At 42.1% G+C, this 19192-nt stretch overlaps 3 protein-coding genes across 3 annotated transcripts; all 3 read right to left on the reverse strand.

The window, feature by feature from the left end:
• Positions 1–604: 604 nt before the first annotated feature.
• LOC108133368 (probable serine hydrolase) lies at positions 605–1981 on the reverse strand. Its single transcript, XM_017253275.3, has 2 exons — positions 1822–1981; positions 605–1719 (listed from the first exon to the last, which is right to left on the reverse strand). Exons 1-2 carry the CDS (start codon positions 1843–1845, stop codon positions 709–711), a joined length of 1035 nt encoding a protein of 344 aa, XP_017108764.2. The 5' UTR covers positions 1846–1981; the 3' UTR covers positions 605–708.
• A 286-nt stretch (positions 1982–2267) lies between these two features.
• Positions 2268–3565, reverse strand: LOC108133353 (probable serine hydrolase). Its single transcript, XM_017253234.3, has 2 exons — positions 3469–3565; positions 2268–3407 (listed from the first exon to the last, which is right to left on the reverse strand). The coding sequence occupies exons 1-2, from the start codon at positions 3490–3492 to the stop codon at positions 2403–2405; spliced, it is 1029 nt and encodes a 342-aa protein (XP_017108723.2). The 5' UTR covers positions 3493–3565; the 3' UTR covers positions 2268–2402.
• A 3840-nt stretch (positions 3566–7405) lies between these two features.
• LOC108133336 (serine hydrolase-like protein) lies at positions 7406–9046 on the reverse strand. The gene is made up of 2 exons (XM_017253196.3): positions 8715–9046; positions 7406–8353 (listed from the first exon to the last, which is right to left on the reverse strand). The coding sequence occupies exons 1-2, from the start codon at positions 8733–8735 to the stop codon at positions 7406–7408; spliced, it is 969 nt and encodes a 322-aa protein (XP_017108685.2). The 5' UTR covers positions 8736–9046.
• Positions 9047–19192: the final 10146 nt, after the last annotated feature.

Consider the following 19192-nt stretch of genomic DNA (forward strand, 5'->3'; position numbering starts at 1 on the left):
TGCCTTTGATTCGTTACTAGGCGTTGCCCTGAAAGTAGGCTGCGAAAGTTCTGTGGCATTTTGTTAAATAAAGTTGCCTACTTTTGGGCTAAAAAACTTGGCGACCATTAGATGGATTTATGTATTTTGATTCATCATTCATTTGCCTTGCTGATTAGTTTATAACTGAGTTTTTGAAACTATTTTCCAAGTCTCCATTTGCGATTCTGCCGGAATTTAATATACTTCCAATTGGCCTTCAAGGGTTCTTTATTTTATGAGGAACCTGCCCTCTCGGATCGGAATCTATGACATCGACTTGCCGTAGCGCTAATTGTTCTAATGCGCTCAAGCAGTAAGCTGCTTAAATTTCTCAAATTGCATGTGAATGGCTGAGGAGTAAGTGGTGGGGAAATATGTCCTTCATCCAAAGGACTGCCTGCTGAGGCAGTCGAGGTCGTTAACTACATAGTTGGATTTTGTGAGCAATTACTGACAAATAGATTAAATTTCCAATGAGCGCTGATACTCAGGTGAAGTGAGACTTAAACATTGATTTGCAGAAGACATTTATATTTAAAAAATTCAATATGAAGAAAGATAACAGAACACTATATTTTTTGTGTTTATTTTTATTGGAATGAAAACTTATTTAAACTTTACATTTTAAGTACAGCTTTAATTATTTCAATACATATTGGTTCAGACAGTGAAAGTTTTAAAAACATATCACAGTTTACTGATTTTTCTTCGTTCGAAAAATCTCTCCTGCTCTAATCTTCGCTCCCTGGCACTAATCTGGACCTCTTTTCCGTTCAAGGACCACGAGGAAAGAGGCGGTGGCCGATGGTGGCGGAGGAAGGGCACTATGTGTCGGGCGCACTCCTCGGCGGCATGGAGGTGGAGGTGATGGGTGCCGCCCTCCACCTCGTGGAACTCAAAGTGCGGGTTGTTTTGTCGCAGAATGTCGAATATCTTAAAGTTGCGCGCCTCCAAAAACGGGGAAGCTCCTCCTTTAATCACCATGTAAGGCTTTTTCCGTATGCGTCCCGCCATTTCTACGGCCAGTCCATTATCGATGTCCTTGGTGTAGTAGTACTTCACCCGTCCGTCTCTCGAGAAGTAGAATTGGTCCGGATAGAGCTGCGACTTGGTCACCTGTCGGTAGAGCAGGTGCTGCGCGAACTCGGGGGCTACCGAATTGAAGCTTCCTTTGGCGAGGACCTTGCGTAGCTTCGGCAGCGAGTAGGAGGGCGGTTCGTGGAGATTAGCCTCGTCCTGGCGCTCCTCCTCAACCAGATGCTTTTCGAAGCCCTCAGAAAAATACTCTAGCTTCTTCTGGTAGTTCTTTATCAATTTTGGCAGCAGAATGTCCAGTGATATGACCAGATCGACGGTGTGCGGTGCCAGAGCTGTGTAGATGAAGCTTATGATGCCTCCCAGGGAGTGACCCAACAGAGATACCTTGGTCCACCCATACTCCTTCATTATTAGGGGTATTACTAATACATAGTCGTCAATGCTGTAGTGCATTCCCGGTGGCAGATGGGAGGATCTTCCATGTCCCGGCAGATCAATGCACAGTACCCCGAGGTAGTCGGGCAGCAAGGGAATCAGTCGGTCGAAGGTGCCCAGGTTGTCAAGCCACCCGTGGATCGCCAGAATGGGTCGCTCGCTTCGATTGCCGTACCAGCGACCCGATATGTGGCCCCATGGTACCACGATTTTCACGGCCTCGCTCTGGAAAGAGATTGTTTCAATAGAGTCTACTGAGAGTCTTCCGGAGAGCGTAAACAAAACAAAATAGTGCCAGCTCATTCTTTATCTCGTTGTATCACTCACGTCGCTGAGGGTCAAGGTTCCCATCCCGTTTAGGGGTTTTCTGAACTTTGCCCGACGCCAATTTCCAGACTGGATTCAGAAATTGTGGCACCACTACCCCTATTATCTAGAGTATCTGGCCCGCAAAGTAGCCTACTAAGTAGACGATCGTTCTCCTCCAAAGTTAAGCGCTGACTAACTTGTATTTTTATGCCCCATGCTTTTAGAAGCCGAAGAGAATGCCGAGAGCGAGCTTTATGGGTTGAGAGTGGGTACAAATGGGCTTTAAGAGAACACTATATGTTGTTTATAAGAAAGGGTATATATTTTCGGAGTCGTCATCTGTAGGATTGGTTTTCCATTCAACGTATCTTTTACAACTTTGAAAAAAGAGTTTTAAATTAAATATAGTTGGTTTCTTATCTATTCTCTTTGTATTAAAAATGTATCTGTCTTTTGAAAATGCATATGAGCGTGATTATAACATTGTCTTCATGTTCAATGATTAGCGCAGGTCAACTTCTATAGTACAATAATCTTTAGATAAGACGGAACCTTGGTCGCTCAGCCCATAATCGGACTATGACCCACTAGTAACTAGTTCATAGCTTGCTTCGCCTTTTCTTGCCCCAACCGAACAGGCCGTTTCTTCGACTCTGTATCTTGTGGCTTCGATCCTCTTCTTTTCCATTTAATGACCAGGATGTCAGGGGCGGAGGGCGATGGTTCTGGATGAAGGGCACTATGTACCGGGCACACTCCTCCGCGGCGTGCAGGTGGATGTGGTGGGTGCCGCCCTCGATGCTGTGAAACTCGAAATGGGGATTGTTTTCGGCCAAAATGGACATTGGACCCTCCGCAGGCACTCGAGATGGAAGATACGGTGACATGGCACCCTTGATGATGAGGAAGGGTTTTCTCCGGAGCTGTCTGGCCATTTCCGCATCAAGTCCCGGGTCGATGTCAATGTAGTGGTAGTACTTGACCCTTCCGTCGCGCGAGAAGTAGTATCTCTCCGGATAAAGTTGCGATTTGATCACCTGCCGATGCAGCAGGTGTGGGGCGAGTTCGGGGGTCACAGAGTTGTGGCTGCCTTTGGCGAGAAGGGTCCCCAGCTGAGAGAAGGTGTAGGACGGCGGTTCGTGAAGGTTTCCCTGGTCCTGACGCTCCTCCTCCACCAGGAGCTTCTCCAAGCTGCTAGCTATATTATCAATATCCACTCGCAGTGGAATCAAGATGTCCAAAGATATTATCATGTCAATGGTATGCGGGGCTAACGCCCCGTAAATAAAGCTCAGCACTCCGCCCAGGGAATGGCCCATCAAAGAGACCTTCTTCCAGTTGTACTCCCTCATTACTCTGGGTATGATGTAGACATAGTCGTTAATACTGTACTGCACTCCCGGCGGCAAGGGCGAGGATCTGCCATGGCCCGGCAGGTCGATGCAGAGTACTCCGATGTAGTCGGGCAAGAGGGGAATCAGCCGGTCGAAGGTGCCAGAGTTGTCGAGCCAACCATGGAGAGCCAGGATGGGACGTTCTGTCCGATTTCCATACCAACGTCCCGATATGTGGCCCCAGGGTGCGGGTATTCTCACCTCCTCGTACTGTTCAAAAGGATGATCATTTAATAAGACAACCATTAATATATCTGCACTATACTCTTACATCCTTCAAAGATAAAGTTCCCATTGCGGCGAAGATAATAAAATATATTTATAATCTTTAAGAATGAAAACCGCAGACTTTCTTTGCGTCTTTCTGTGGTAACCGCCTTTAGGAAACTAAATCATGCCAATGGTTTCTTGTTCTGGTGCATCAACACTGAGATAATACTTGTTTTTTTTTTAAGAGAAGTAGACTCTCTTTATTCATGGAAAGAGCCAAATATCAATTGAATCAAAAACAAGAAATTATTTATAAAGCACGTGCATTAAGAAGCGTTGTCGGTTCAAAACTCAGAACAAATCAAAGAGAAAACTTTTTAAACTCTGGCAGAAACCAAATAATCTTCAAAGCTCTCTCCTCTCATAAAATTGGTAAGCACTGCAGGAAATTATTTTACATTATAACAAATTTATAATAAATTTATAAATGTGTGACAAATTAAAGAAATTATGTGTAGATTTTCATAAAAAAAAAATTTAAGGTTTTAAATAAATTTAAGGTTTTAAAAAGACTTTAAGGTTTTAAATAAAAATTGGCCACCATAGCAATTATTATTTGTTTGTAGATTTTGATGCAGATTGGTCGAGAATCGATCTAAAAATCGATTAAGGTATGCCGCTTTAGAATCGGATAAAAATTGGAAAAGATATAGCCATCGCTAGGGGCCACTTTGGCGTTTCATGCATTTTTCAAAATTTTGCAGCGGACCCTCCAGAAAATTTGACAAAATATCTCAAATTTTATTTGTATGTAGATTATGATGCAGATTGGTAGAAAATCGATCTAGAAATCGATTAAGGTATGCCGCTTTAGAATCGGATAAAAGTTGGCAAAGATATAGCCATCGCTGGGGACCACTTTGGCGGTTCATGCATTTTTCAAAAATTTTCAGGAGACCCTCCAGAAAATTTGACAAAAAATCTCAAAATTTATTTCTTTGTAGATTTTGATGCAGATTGGTAGACAATCGATCTAGAACTCAAATAAGGTATGCCGCTTTACAATCGGATAAAAATTGGCCAAGATACGGCCATCGCTGGGGGCCATTTTGGCCTTTCAGTCATTTTTCAAAAATTTGCAGGGACCCTCTAGAAAATTTGACAAAAAATCTCAAAATTTATTTGTTTGTAGATTTTGATGCAGATTCGTAGAGAATCGATCTAGAAATCGATTAAGGTATGCCGCTTTAGAATCGGATAAAAATTGGCCAAGATACGGCCATCGCTGGGGGCCATTTTGGCCTTTCAGTCATTTTTCAAAAATTTGCAGGGACCCTCTAGAAAATTTGACAAAAAATCTCAAAATTTATTTGTTTGTAGATTTTGATGCAGATTGGTAGACAATCGATCTAGAACTCAAATAAGGTATGCCGCTTTACAATCGGATGAAAATTGGCCATGATATGGCCATCGCTGGGGGCCATTTTGGCCTTTCAATCATTTTTCAAAAATTTGCAGGGGACCCTCTAGAAAATTTGACAAAAAATCTCAAAATTTATTTGTTTGTAGATTTTGATGCAGATTGGTAGACAATCGATCTAGAACTCAAATAAGGTATGCCGCTTTAGAATCGGATGAAAAATGGCAAAGATATAGCCATCGCTGGGAGCCACTTTGGCGGTTCATGCATTTTTCAAAAATTTGCAGGTGACCCTCCAGAAAATTTGACAAAAAATCTCAAAATTTATTTGTTTGTAGATTTTGATGCAGATTGGTAGACAATCGATCTAGAAATCGATTAAGGTATGCCGCTTTAGAATCGGATGAAAATTGGCCAAGATATGGCCATCGCTAGGGGCCACTTTGGCGTTTCATGCATTTTTCAGAAATTTGCAGGGGACCCTCCAGAAAATTTGACAAAAAATCTCAAATTTTATTTGTATGTAGATTTTGATGCAGATTGGTAGACAATCGATCTAGAACTCAAATAAGGTATGCCGCTTTAGAATCGGATGAAAAATGGCAAAGATATAGCCATCGCTGGGAGCCACTTTGGCGGTTCATGCATTTTTCAAAAATTTGCAGGTGACCCTCCAGAAAATTTGACAAAAAATCTCAAAATTTATTTGTTTGTAGATTTTGATGCAGATTGGTAGACAATCGATCTAGAAATCGATTAAGGTATGCCGCTTTAGAATCGGATGAAAATTGGCCAAGATATGGCCATCGCTAGGGGCCACTTTGGCGTTTCATGCATTTTTCAGAAATTTGCAGGGGACCCTCCAGAAAATTTGACAAAAAATCTCAAATTTTATTTGTTTGTAGATTTTGATGCAGATTGGTAGAGAATCGATCTAAAAATCGATTAAGGTATGCCGCTTTACAATCGGATAAAAATTGGCCAAGATACGGCCATCGCTGGGGGCCATTTTGGCCTTTCAGTCATTTTTCAAAAATTTGCAGGGACCCTCTAGAAAATTTGACAAAAAATCTCAAAATTTATTTGTTTGTAGATTTTGATGCAGATTCGTAGAGAATCAATCTAGAAATCGATTAAGGTATGCCGCTTTAGAATCGGATAAAAATTGGCCAAGATACGGCCATCGCTGGGGGCCATTTTGGCCTTTCAGTCATTTTTCAAAAATTTGCAGGGACCCTCTAGAAAATTTGACAAAAAATCTCAAAATTTATTTGTTTGTAGATTTTGATGCAGATTGGTAGACAATCGATCTAGAACTCAAATAAGGTATGCCGCTTTACAATCGGATGAAAATTGGCCATGATATGGCCATCGCTGGGGGCCATTTTGGCCTTTCAATCATTTTTCAAAAATTTGCAGGGGACCCTCTAGAAAATTTGACAAAAAATCTCAAAATTTATTTGTTTGTAGATTTTGATGCAGATTGGTAGACAATCGATCTAGAACTCAAATAAGGTATGCCGCTTTAGAATCGGATGAAAAATGGCAAAGATATAGCCATCGCTGGGAGCCACTTTGGCGGTTCATGCATTTTTCAAAAATATGCAGGTGACCCTCCAGAAAATTTAACAAAAAATCTCAAAATTTATTTGTTTGTAGATTTTGATGCAGATTGGTAGACAATCGATCTAGAAATCGATTAAGGTATGCCGCTTTAGAATCGGATGAAAATTGGCCAAGATATGGCCATCGCTAGGGGCCACTTTGGCGTTTCATGCATTTTTCAAAAATTTGCAGGGACCCTCTAGAAAATTTGACAAAAAATCTCAAAATTTATTTGTTTGTAGATTTTGATGCAGATTGGTAGACAATCGATCTAGAACTCAAATAAGGTATGCCGCTTTACAATCGGATGAAAATTGGCCATGATATGGCCATCGCTGGGGGCCATTTTGGCCTTTCAATCATTTTTCAAAAATTTGCAGGGGACCCTCTAGAAAATTTGACAAAAAATCTCAAAATTTATTTGTTTGTAGATTTTGATGCAGATTGGTAGACAATCGATCTAGAACTCAAATAAGGTATGCCGCTTTAGAATCGGATGAAAATTGGCAAAGATATAGCCATCGCTGGGGGCCATTTTGGCCTTTCAATCATTTTTCAAAAATTTGCAGGGGACCCTCCAGAAAATTTGACAAAAAATCTCAAATTTTATTTGTATGTAGATTATGATTCAGATTGGTAGAGAATCGATCTAGAAATCGATTAAGGTATGCCGCTTTAGAATCGGATGAAAATTGGCAAAGATATAGCCATCGCTGGGAGCCACTTTGGCGGTTCATGCATTTTTCAGAAATTTGCAGGGGACCCTCCCGAAACTTTAAGAAAAAATCAGTTTGAGAATCAGATGGATGATGATGAATTGATTGGTAAATCCTTTAAGGTTGGCAACTTCAGAATTGAAGATATAAATATAACTGATTACCATATATTGGGGCTTCTAATTTTTGTTTTTCCCTGGACTATCTTTGTATTCTTAGCTCCTAAACGAAGAGGATATTTTATTTTTAAATTGAGCTCACAGTTTACTTTTTGTAATTTCACTATTCCTGATGATTCTATTTGTCGCAGAGCGGTGACTCCGAATGAAGGGTGCTATGTATTGGGCGCATTCTTCGGGCGCCTGGAGCTGAACGTGGTGACTGGCGCCTTTCACCTCGTAGAAGTGGAAATTTGGATTGTCCTGCGACAGAATAGACATGGCCTCATCGCAGTTGTGCCCCACAAACGGCGAGAGTCCTCCCTTGATGATGAGGTAGGGTTTCCTTCGAATGCGTTTGGCCATCTCCGCGGCCAGCCCAGGCTCGATGTCGAATATGTGGTAGAATTTGACGCGGCCGTCCCTCGAGAAGAAGAGCTTGTCCGGGTATATTTGGGACTTGGCGACCTGGCGATGGAGCATATGATCAGCCAACTTCAGGGGCACCGAGTGGTTGCTGCCCTTGTCGAGCGCCACTCGAAGCTGGTTGAGGGTAAAGGATGGTGGCTCCTGTGCGGCGTCCACCTGTCGTCTCTCCTCCGCCAGACATTTTTCGATGTCTTGTGTTATCTTGCTGGGATTAGTGACTCTCCGAGGTAGCAGGACATCCAGCGAGATGATCAGGTCCACGGTGTCCGGAGCCATACTCGCATACATGAAGCTCATGACGCCACCCAAAGAGTGTCCCATAAGGGAGACCGTCGTCCATCCGAACTCCTTCATTACCATGGGTATGATGTAGACATAGTCGTAGACACTGTAACAGATCCCAGATGGCAGGCGGGATGACCTTCCGTGACCCGGCAGATCGATGCAGAGCACTCCCACGCAGTCTGAGATCAGGGGGATCAGGCGTTCAAAGGTGCCCAGGTTATCCATCCAGCCGTGGATGGCCAGAATGGGCCTTTCCGCTCGATTTCCATACCAGCGTCCGGAAATATAACCCCAAGGCGCTGGGATTTTCACATCCTTGTAGTGCAAAGTACTCTAAAAATATGTATAATCTTTTTAATATTTTGTTGTTTGTTATACTTCGCGGCCTAAAATTGAAATAAACAAAGTAAAACCCAAAAAAAATGCTAAAATAAGCCAGACGAGATAAGAAATTCTTATTAAGAATGTACCGCTTATATGACCGAAAAAACGTCACTGTGGCGCAAAAACATAATCGTGTTTATAGCTATGCCCTGGAAGGGGGTGTTTTTATTTGGTCTTTTACTTGAGACTTAGATGGAGAACTATCATTGTGATATATTACTATCATTAGCTATTTGATTAGCAACTTGTATTTCAACTAAGAGTTTAACTCTTTCTTTCAATTAAAAAAAAAGAAACACCCTATACTCACATTTCTTGCAAAGCTTTCCATACCGACTGCAATCTTGTGTTGTTTTTCTTAGTGTAGATGGATTCAAATATATGTTCTCCGATTCTTTAACTGCACTTTAGAAACCGCAGTTTTATGTCCTTTCGCTTATTTAAATTTTACTTTCGAATACGGTCACCGAATACCAATAACTCGTAATAGTTAATGACCTGTTAACTTGGCAGTTTTGATTTGTTCACCAACTTACAGATCCGCTTAGTTCATCAATTTCAGAGTCTTGACGCTTGGACGGCTTTGATTCAACTAAACTGCGTTGCTTCCTCCTCGTTCATTGCTTTCAGTACACAGATCTGGTGGCTTATCAAGCAGATTGCCAAAATTCTGCGATAAGAAGTGAAGCAAAAAAATAGGAAAGTATATGTACATACCTGCCGACTTGTTTCCTATTTTTAGGAACGTTTCTATTTTTAGAGGTAAATTGTAGACCTCTAACCCTTCGACCTATCGATGTCGGCAGTCAGTGTGTCGATGGCTACGTGATTCCCAGATCCCATAAAGTCCATTATGTCCATATGTCCACATCGTTGCACACGGTTACGCTGCCATGGCTAGGAGTGGTTTTGCCTTTGCTTATTTTTTAAGCTTTTTTTCAAAAGTGCCCTTAGTACGTGCTGAATCCATTTTTCAGTGACCCCTTCTTTTATTATTAAATTAGGCAGTTATTAAATTAGGATTTCTCTCGTTTAAGTTTTAAATAAAAACCCTGGCGTGGTTGCCTTGAGATCTCTTCCTACTCGGTTGTGTACCAAGTACCAAGTGTGATTACCTTCCGCTGTCTTTCCCCTTGGCTGCACATGACTTGTACACCCCACACTGGCAATGGGGCTAGGTTGACCCCTAATTTGCATTCAACCGATTTTCCTATAGCATTTCAATCGTGTATGCAGGAGGCTGCAACCATGATTTATCTTTAATTTATGTTTCAGTAATTTATCATGTCTGCTGGGGTCATGCCAACATTTCATCTCCTACATCCTACAACCTAACTTCCTCCTACCAGTAGCAGGCACCACTTCTGGGCCATTTCCCCTGGCACTAGCTCCCTGGTCCCTCACCTCTTAACCTCGCCATGCAAATTGTCTTGAGCATTCCCCAAAGTGAAAGTGCCATTTCACAGGCGGAAAGCGCTTTCCCCCTCCACAGCAAGGAAAGTGCGTGTGTATTGGCCTTGAATCCATAATTTGCCTGTCAACGGCAGCAATGTCGTTGTCGCCACGGCCCCAAAAATGGTGTGCTCGTAATTGAGTTCAAGCATTTGGAAGCCAATTATGACTTCCACATTTTCACCCACTTTTCGCCAAAAGCAGCCGCTCCTTTTGTGCTTTTCTCCTGCCAATCAAAAGAGTGTGAGACGGCGTCCTTTTGTTATTCCCTTTTTAATTGCCTCTGCCACTTAACATATGCAAATTAAATTTAATTTTTCTCCCTTTAATCAATACATTCTTTGACCCTTTTTCGGTTCGCCATCTCCGGATGGCCACCTTAAGTGAGAAAGCAGCTCACCTTCAGTTTGATAAATATTTATGATGGCCAATGAACGTGGTTTCGGTCAAAGGAACAAAGAAAGGGTTTCCGGAAAAAAGAGTGTAAGAGGAAAGAAGAAAAGAAAATAAATAAACAATATTGTGGAGCACTCGATGGAGCTCTACGCTTTCAACCCGACAACCTGAAAGCTAAGTGTGTGAGCCCCCAGGAAGAAATAGCTTGAGCCGGGGATCAGCTTGACAAAAAAAAAAACGGCCGGAAGTCTCAAACTGATATGCCTGGAACTGGAAAAAATAGTAAAATGGATGATGGTTGAATGGAAACGACTGCAACGACTCTATTGTCAGTCCAAATCTCTGGATTATATTCAGTTTTTAAGTGGCTTAGCCATTACTACGTATACCCGTCCAGAAAGGGGTATCGAAATAGTGAGTATGTGGGGTGGGAAAAAACCCTGACCCTCCCGGACTATTAAGGCTATACGTTGCTACTTTTTTCCCGGAATTTCTTTGAAGGAAAAGTGCGGGAGCCCGAACAATAGGGCTGGGAAAAAGCGCCGGCAGCACGAGTGCGTGTAAGAAATTGCATTAAGAAATCATTTTCGTTCAAGTCTTTATACATACATATATCCCATCCAGGATAGACCCTTTGCTTTCCCAGAGTTTTGGAGTCTAATTCAAATGAATTATTTGAGCCAGAAAGTTTTTCTCTTTTCATTTTTCTGGGTATGCGGTTATAACAACATTTCTTTGGCTAATGAATTTTGCTATTATATTATATAAGCCAGTGGGACGTGTGCGTTTGCATATGCATGTGGTGGGTAGTGTCCGCCTGTGAATGTGTGCTCATATAATTGTGTTTCCTCTAATTATAATGCAGAGCTGGAAATTTGCATTTGAATACATTTACATGCAGTTTTCCAGGGCAGACCCTGGCACTACCAGCTACAACTAGCACACCCATATAACAATTAAAAATTCCTGAAAATTACGTATGTAAACCAGAGCTTTGTGGTATGAAATTTGATGCTGCACTTCTGATTCCCAACGTGCATCTTTATTAATTGAAAGGTAAATTGTTAAAGGCTTACAGTTTTTAGAAGAAAATTAAATAGACTTTAAAAAGGCTCAAGTTTTCTTATAACAAACACATGATATGCCTTTTAATTTTTGTCACCAAATCATTAATAACATACACATTAATGATATATCATCGTGTCGGAAGACAAAGGGCGGTAGTTACTACAAAAATACTTCGCTCGAGAGCATAATGAGCTCCACTTGATTTCCAAGGTCACGCCCGAAAGCCTGCTATGATTTATGAACTTCGTCCTGCTAATCCGCTTTATTGTTCCACCTAAGCATCCAATTGTTTATGTTGATATTTAGTTAATCAAGTGACCAGCACGTGGCTATCCGGCTCAATCCGCCTCCCAATAAATTAATTAACCGTATAATTTATGATTATTGCCGCATTGACTTTGGCTTTATATTTTTTTCTTAGGATTCGTTTCACTTTCCGTTTGTGTTAGGATTCCGTTTGTGGCCTTATTTATTAATTTGTGGCCAAATGTTTCCGCTGGCAGTTCATAAATAAGTCGCATAATTTATGCATTGTCATATATTGACTAACGGCTGGGGTCAGGGTCGGAGAAGCGCAACTCCCTGAAGTTCCCGGGATAAACCGACTGTTTACACTCTCGAATCGAAAACTCAATTGCCTGGCACTCAATTTGCATCGGAGGCAGAACGGAACGCAGAAGATTTCATAATTCAAACTCTTCGATTTATGGCCAGCTGGTCTTTTCTGGCATACTCGGGGGGCCTCCAACCAGCCAAACATAGCGCACTTGAGTCGACTCCCTAGCAATCATAATTTACGGTTCTGGAACCCCAAAAACGCACTTCACTTGTGCGTAATGCCAAGACAATTGTGTGCAAAAGCTGCAGACAGGACTCGCCAGTCCACAGGGAGAAATAGTCTGGGGAGAAAATATTTGGCCAAATTATATATGACAAAATTGGTAGGCTATCTCACACAACTTCTGTCTTAAGGAATTACTTAAATTTTAAATATATTTTCTGAACAAACTCACTTATCATTTCTGTGGAAAAGTCACCCGATACATCCTGCCCCCCTTCGACCGTGTGTTGTTACCCTATATCGGATCTTGTCTGGTCATAAATTTCCGTTTTTGGTTAACTCCTGCAACTGCTGCTACCAACTTCCGTAGGTGGTAGATGCACAATAATCCCCAGGAGGGGCGTAGAACGTGTGATTCCCTTGTGGGCCTGTAGTGTTCTCCGAAATTAAACTGGCCCCAGCATTTTTCTGATCCCTCGTCCGTAATTGGAGATTGCAGTTGAAAAAAGTTAGCCGTTCAAAGTTCACTTTTTGATTCAGTTTTCAGTGTTGTGACATTTTCCAATTTATCTATAAACCTACATATTCTCGGGTTTGTGGATGTGGCTGTGACTGTGGATGTGGTTATGGCTGTTTGTGGACGCTTACCGAGAAACTTTCAACAGTTTGGCCAGTAATTGAACTCTGAAAAATGTCACAAACACAGCTCAAAGCGGTTCTCTAATTACAATCTGTCATTAGTTCATTGTCTCTGTGGCATGCGGATACAAATTTACTGGCTTATTTCGGTTTTGATTGGGATCGAGTAACTAACCAAACCATAAATCCATTGACGGGCTCTCAGGGTTAAGTGAAGTAGCATTTCCTTTTAAAAATGGCCACTTGCTAGTCCTGCAAATATTTGCCTCTTTTGGCATTCATAGTTTCTGTTGGGCGATCCGAGCAAGTTTTCTAATTAAAAACAAATTCATGAATCCAATTTGCATGAAATTCAATTAAACTTTTTGTCTCCGGTTGATCTTGATATGTTCTCGGCTTTCCTGCATTAATCATACGCACTGTTGTCTCTCATGCTGTGAGATACTGTGTGTGCCAGCAATCAAGATTCTATCTAAGCCTGACAAGCTCACATTAGTTGGAACAACTAACCCCTTCCACCACAACCTGATTGAAGCAAAAAATGCAAAAAAAGGAGAAAACAAGAAAGGAAAGCTAACTTCGGGCGGAGCCGAAGTTTATATACCCTTGCAGCTAAAACCGGATATATATCGCAAACATCGGATATAGTTGGCCGATCCTTATGAAATTTGGTAGGATGGATCAAAATATAATCTGTACCAAGTTCCAGCTTTCTATCTTCAAAAACACAAAAGTTGGGTCATTTCCGATCGTTCAGTTATATGGCAGCTATAGGATATAGTCGGCCGATCCTAATGAAATTTGGTAGGTTGAATCAACTAACCAAAAATAGAGTCTGTACTAAATTCCAGCTTTCTATCTTCAAAAACACGAAAGTTGGGTCATTTCCGATCGTTGAGTTATATGGCAGCTATAGGATATAGTCGGCCGATCCTAATGAAATTTGGTAGGTTGGATCAACTAACCAAAAATAGAGTCTGTACTAAATTCCAGCTTTCTATCTTCAAAAACACGAAAGTTGGGTCATTTCCGATCGTTGAGTTATATGGCAGCTATAGGATATAGTCGGCCGATCCTTATGAAATTTGGCATGTCGTATTATTTTGCCAAAAATAGCTCTCATGTCAAATTTGAACTCTCTAACTCTAAAAACACCAAAGTTATACCATTTCCGATCAATCAGTTATATGGCAGCTATAGGATATAGTCGGCCGATCCCGGCCGTTCCGACTTATATACTGCGTGCAAAGGAAAGAAGGGTGTGTGCAAAGTTTCAAGACGATAGCTTTAAAACTGAGAGACTAGTTTGCGTAGAAACAGACAGACGGACAGACGGACAGACGGACATGCTCATATCAACTCAGGAGGTGATCCTGATCAAGAATATATATACTTTATAGGGTCGGAGATGTCTCCTTCACTGCGTTGCACACTTTTGGACAAAATTATAATACCCTCTGCAAGGGTATAAAAAAGGCGAATAAATTAGTGGGTGAACGGCGCCGCAAGCATTTCGAACTCCGAACGTGCCACAGTGGCGGGAAAAAGTTGCCGCACGTCCTGCAGTTGCATCCTTCAGATTCGGTTTGGCTGGCTGATGCCTCGCTTTGTTTATTTGTGTTTGCATTTGCATTTACTTTTATTCCACTTTCTGGCGTTCTGGCATTCTGGCTTTCTGGCTGCGCTCCTTGGCTCGTTGCGCTCTGTTTGCCGATGGCGATGGCCGTGTAATTTCACTCAAAAACATCAACATCAAGTGCGAGCAGTCGCAGAGCGGCAGTCGTGCTGGAACTTTGTTTTTTCTCCGTTTATATTCCCACTGTTCACTCGCCGGTTCGTTTATTTTGGTATCAATGTAAATTTTAATTTGTTGCGCAAATATTTTGTTACTCAAGTGAAGGGTGAGGGCGGGCCTCCATCCGATCTGACAAGACGCGAGGATGCTGCTCGCTAATTTGCCTGCAAAACATGTGGAAAATTGCTCCCAGCCCTGAAGTCCAAAAAAAGTCAGAGACTGAGGCACTACATCTTGAATGTTATGTGCTTAGAATACCCTGTAATATAAGATCGGAAAAGGATTATGCCTTATAGCTTCTACACTTTTAAGAGGACTCTTAGAGAGGTTCTAGCTATTAGCTTAAAAGTCATAGGATATATCCATTTTTAATCCAACTAAAAGTTTCCAGTCCGCTTTTTATTGCCTGAAAAAAGTTTCGAAAGTGAACTAAACCAAAAGGCGCAGCGGCAGGACTTCCTCTTTCTGCAAGCATGTATGTTGGTAGCAGGAACATGCAACAAATTCCTTCAAAAAGTTGCTTTACTTTTGATTGTTGGTGCACGTTTAAGTGCAGAATGTAAAGTTCCAGGCCGAACTTGATGGCAACTAAGTAAGTGGCAAGGCATTTCCACGCATGCCACAAACAGCCAGCCCGGCGCCTCTCTCTTAGGACCCTGAGGTCCTGTCAGTTTTGCAACATTTCCCCCTGTCAGCGAGAGTTTTTTAATTTTAAATGTTCACTAAGAATATTAAAAAATATAATTTAAATATATCTTTGGTCTGAATTTATTCTTTTATTATTAAGGTACATAAACTAAGTTTCAATTAAGCGTAAAAGGATTCTAAAATGTTCTATAATGTCTTAGCCTTTAAAGCCTTTAAGGCTAATTTTTTTCAGTGTTTATTGTCAGTTATCCTTCTCCTTGGCGACAGTTGCAAAAGTGACGATGACAGGCCAGGGGCCGTTGCCGTTCCCGTTGCCGTCATCGGGATTGAGTCTGGTCATGTCAGGCACGTGGAGGCCCCCGTCTTGGGCTTCCTCGCCCAGTCTAGACAGCACCCCATAGTGAACTTTACAAAAATTTTCCATTCCAAATGCACATCTAATCCCACACGTACTCCCCCCTTTTAAATTCTGAAAAGCGACAGAATTTAAAAATTCAGTCTACTGTCGGAAACTTAAATGGGCATTATTCGTATCGCACATCTCTTTCGACATTATTGTTCCGGGGGCTATAAAATAAATAAAATTGAAATTTTATGCAAATCACTGGAATGTTCCATGTTCTATGAGTATGCCATGTGAAGCGGCAAAGCCGAATGGCAATGATAATGTCGGCTACAACAGAAAGGAGCTACAACGACAAGGAGGATGCCAAACGGAATATGTTTGAATTGAGACAAGAAGTTAATTTAGGGAATCGTAATGGCCAAGTGTCCTCTGGGCCTGAGGAAGCCATTCCGCCATTGTAGAACAGATTTAAAAATAAGATGCCAAAAGAGTGCTCCTGATTAATATTTTTGAAACTGTTTAGCTTTCAGAAATTATAATAATTCAACAGAGAATCGCCTCAAATTGGTCTTGAATAATAGAGAACTTTAAATGTACGTTTCCGGCCTCGACTCAATAGGTTGCTTTAAATGTAAAATGAGCTTCCGTTTGGCCCAATGGCGGAGGACCTCCTCCCAATCCAATGGCAAATATCTATCCGTTTAACTGGAGTGGCTAAGTGGAATCCCTAAGCCAAATAGAATCCGGACTCGGAATATGTCCATCCATTCAACTTATTACATAATTAATAATTATAAGAGATACCCGGAAGCAGGAGGCGCTGGCCAAAGTATTTTAATAACCCATCACGTCACTTGGCCCACTCAAGTTTCCACTTACCACATGCTGGCACATGGCCGGCGAGGCATGGCAGGAGGCACATGGTCACATAGTTGTGGGGCGGATGGCCGAAATCAATGTGTGAAACGTGCTAATTGCGGCAGCTGTGCAAATGTGTGTCCGTCCGGCCATTTGATAGTTGACCATCATTTTGATGGCCCGCAAGGAGGAATGCTGGAAATTTGAGGCCGTCGTTCTAATGTGTGCGGTCAGAAAAAAAGGATAATTGCCAAGGACCACAGTCGGCAGGGTGAAGAGAGTAAGGAAAGTGAAAGTTTTGCATAAATGGCTACTGCTCGTCTCTTGGCCTGAAGTTTCCAAACTACGCAAGTGGGTGAGTGAGTGCGAGTCGTAAAAAATGGCAGTGGCGCACTCATGGCTGCCGTAACACGTAATGAGATACTTCAAAATGATGTTATTGCTTTATTTATAGCGCTGCATAAAAAAGGACAAGAAAAAGCGGCGAGTTTCGAGCGCAAAAAAGGAGGTATCTGCCACATAGGTTTTTGTGGATTTTTTTGGGTGCGTTTTCGGGCTTCATAACCTTTTTTATGCCCACGTGGATGGCGTGTAGTTTGGTTTCCATTTCTGTTTTTTGCACCACACTGCCTGTCGCACTTTTACAGCGTTTCTTGTTTATTAAACTTCATCTGTCACACACGCTGGAGTACACAGGAAGAAACTGGTCTTCAGGAAAAGGTTTTTATAAATAAAGTTTGACTTTTCCTTCTGGTAGGCCACACAAGTCCTTGCCCCTCTTATTTCTCTCTGTTCTCGGTAGGACAACAAATACCTATCCATTCTGATGGCTGCATAAATCTTATCTGTTGGCAAATAAAAGCTGCAGTCAGACCCCCTTTATTGCCACCGCTTTCGGGATGGCTGCGCCTTCCTCCGGCCGGTTTTTTTGCGTCGCGACTTGGCAAGTAGCTTCCAGGGAACTTGAGTAATTGCCCCGACTTCCTGTGGCATTATTTGACTGACATTGTTTAGATAAAAATAATTCCCGTTCATAAAATTATTCATTGCCCGCTGTTTGATTAAAGGCTAGCCGCCCGCCAGATAAAAGCGAAGAAAAATAAACGATGAAGAAGGAGAACAACCCGGAGGAGATGAAAATATGTTTCCTGTCGGACGGTCCTGACTGACTAATAATCCAGACTGACTAATAATAGATGAGGTCACGTCGTGGACTTGGCTAGCTGGCTGGCTCCGTTTAAAAAGAAAAGCGTTTGTAGCGAAATTTTAATTCAAAGCTAATACCAGAGTAAGGATTTTCGTCGCTTCCTCAATACCTATAGTCGGTGGGATGAAACAACGGCGTCAAAGAGCGAAATTAATTAGTTCTGTTGGTGTTCCCTTTAATTTGCAGCTTCTACACTCGTATCCCCCTCCAAACTGCTGCCTCTGCTGAGCTCACTCATGAAAAATTAACACACAAATCGCATGGGGCAGACATTTAAAATGCACTTTGTTGCAGCTGGATTGCATAAAATTATCGCAGAAACGAAAATGGTCAGCGATAAGAACACCAACGCTAAAAAAAATAAAAAGGACTCGACTTCTAAAGGACCTCACTCAGATATATGAAGAGTATAGAGCTTAGAAAATATCCTAGCCACTACTTCCTAGAGAAACATATTCCCTCCCATAAACAGGGTATTGGATAATGCTTTCGCCTTGACTTGCATCCGAATGCTTTAAAGTGCATCAATTTTAATGCAAATATCCAGCAAGCAGCATTAACTTTGGCTGCGCTCTTAAAAATTTGCATAATTGCTGAAAGTCAGGCAAAAGGCGCCACAGCTGCCCCGCCTCGCTGGCCACTTGCCTCTTGCCACTTGCCATTTGCCACTACAATGCCCGCATGTGTGTGCCCGCCTGGGAAAATGGGCGAAAAGCGAGGGAAAGTTTAATGAAAAACGTCCAGCACTTTGCACAATTAACGATTTTTCATGATTTTCTCCGACCCGCACTGCCCGCAGGCAATTTGCATAAATCAGTGCAAAGTATCTGTGACACATGGAGAGCACGTAGGTGTGGTGCTAGTAGTGGGTAGTGGGTGTGAGCTGGTCTCCCCCCTGAAAAATGTTTACACATTTGCAAATGTCTGAAGGTCAGAGGCAAAGGGGCGCCTCTGATGGTGCAACATGATTTAGGCGTTTGCCGGCTGAGTAATTGTTGTGCGGCCGTTCCGTGGCCCACTAGCGCAGCTTTAATTTAATTTATGCAGCACTCGCCCCAACAAAAATAACAACTGCAAAGCTCGCCAGCAACAGGAACAGCAACAAAATCAGCAACAATAACTGCGGCGGAAGGAGCCTTCTCCGCCTTGTCGAGAGCCACTAAGTGGCCGCTTCAGCGAAATTAAATGCACTTCCCCGCCCTGAGCGCTTGTCCTCGTCAACGCAGTTGTGAGCTCTCGGAATGGGGTAGGAAGGGGTATACCAGACCCGGAAAATGGCATTAAAGCAAAGCAAACACGGAGCGATTTCCACAGGCCAGATTATGTTGGCTTTTCCAGTCGCCTTTGAGAAGTAAATAGAAGAAAAAGGATAATACCATCCAGACTGGCCCGAGGTATCTCGAAGAACGCATCCTCCCATTGCCCCACTTTCAGAAGAATCACCCATGGGAGGGAAGGCCCTTAAATTGTATTACTAGCCATCAACTGGTCGATTCACGGCCATTAGAAAATAATTTCATTTGCTATTATTTACGCTCGCTGCAGCTTGCAGCTGCCTGCCTCTAAACTGAATTTATTATAATGGCCGCACAATGTGT

The sequence above is a fragment of the Drosophila bipectinata genome, chromosome 3L (assembly GCF_030179905.1).
Source record: "Drosophila bipectinata strain 14024-0381.07 chromosome 3L, DbipHiC1v2, whole genome shotgun sequence".
NCBI lineage: Eukaryota > Metazoa > Arthropoda > Insecta > Diptera > Drosophilidae > Drosophila > Drosophila bipectinata.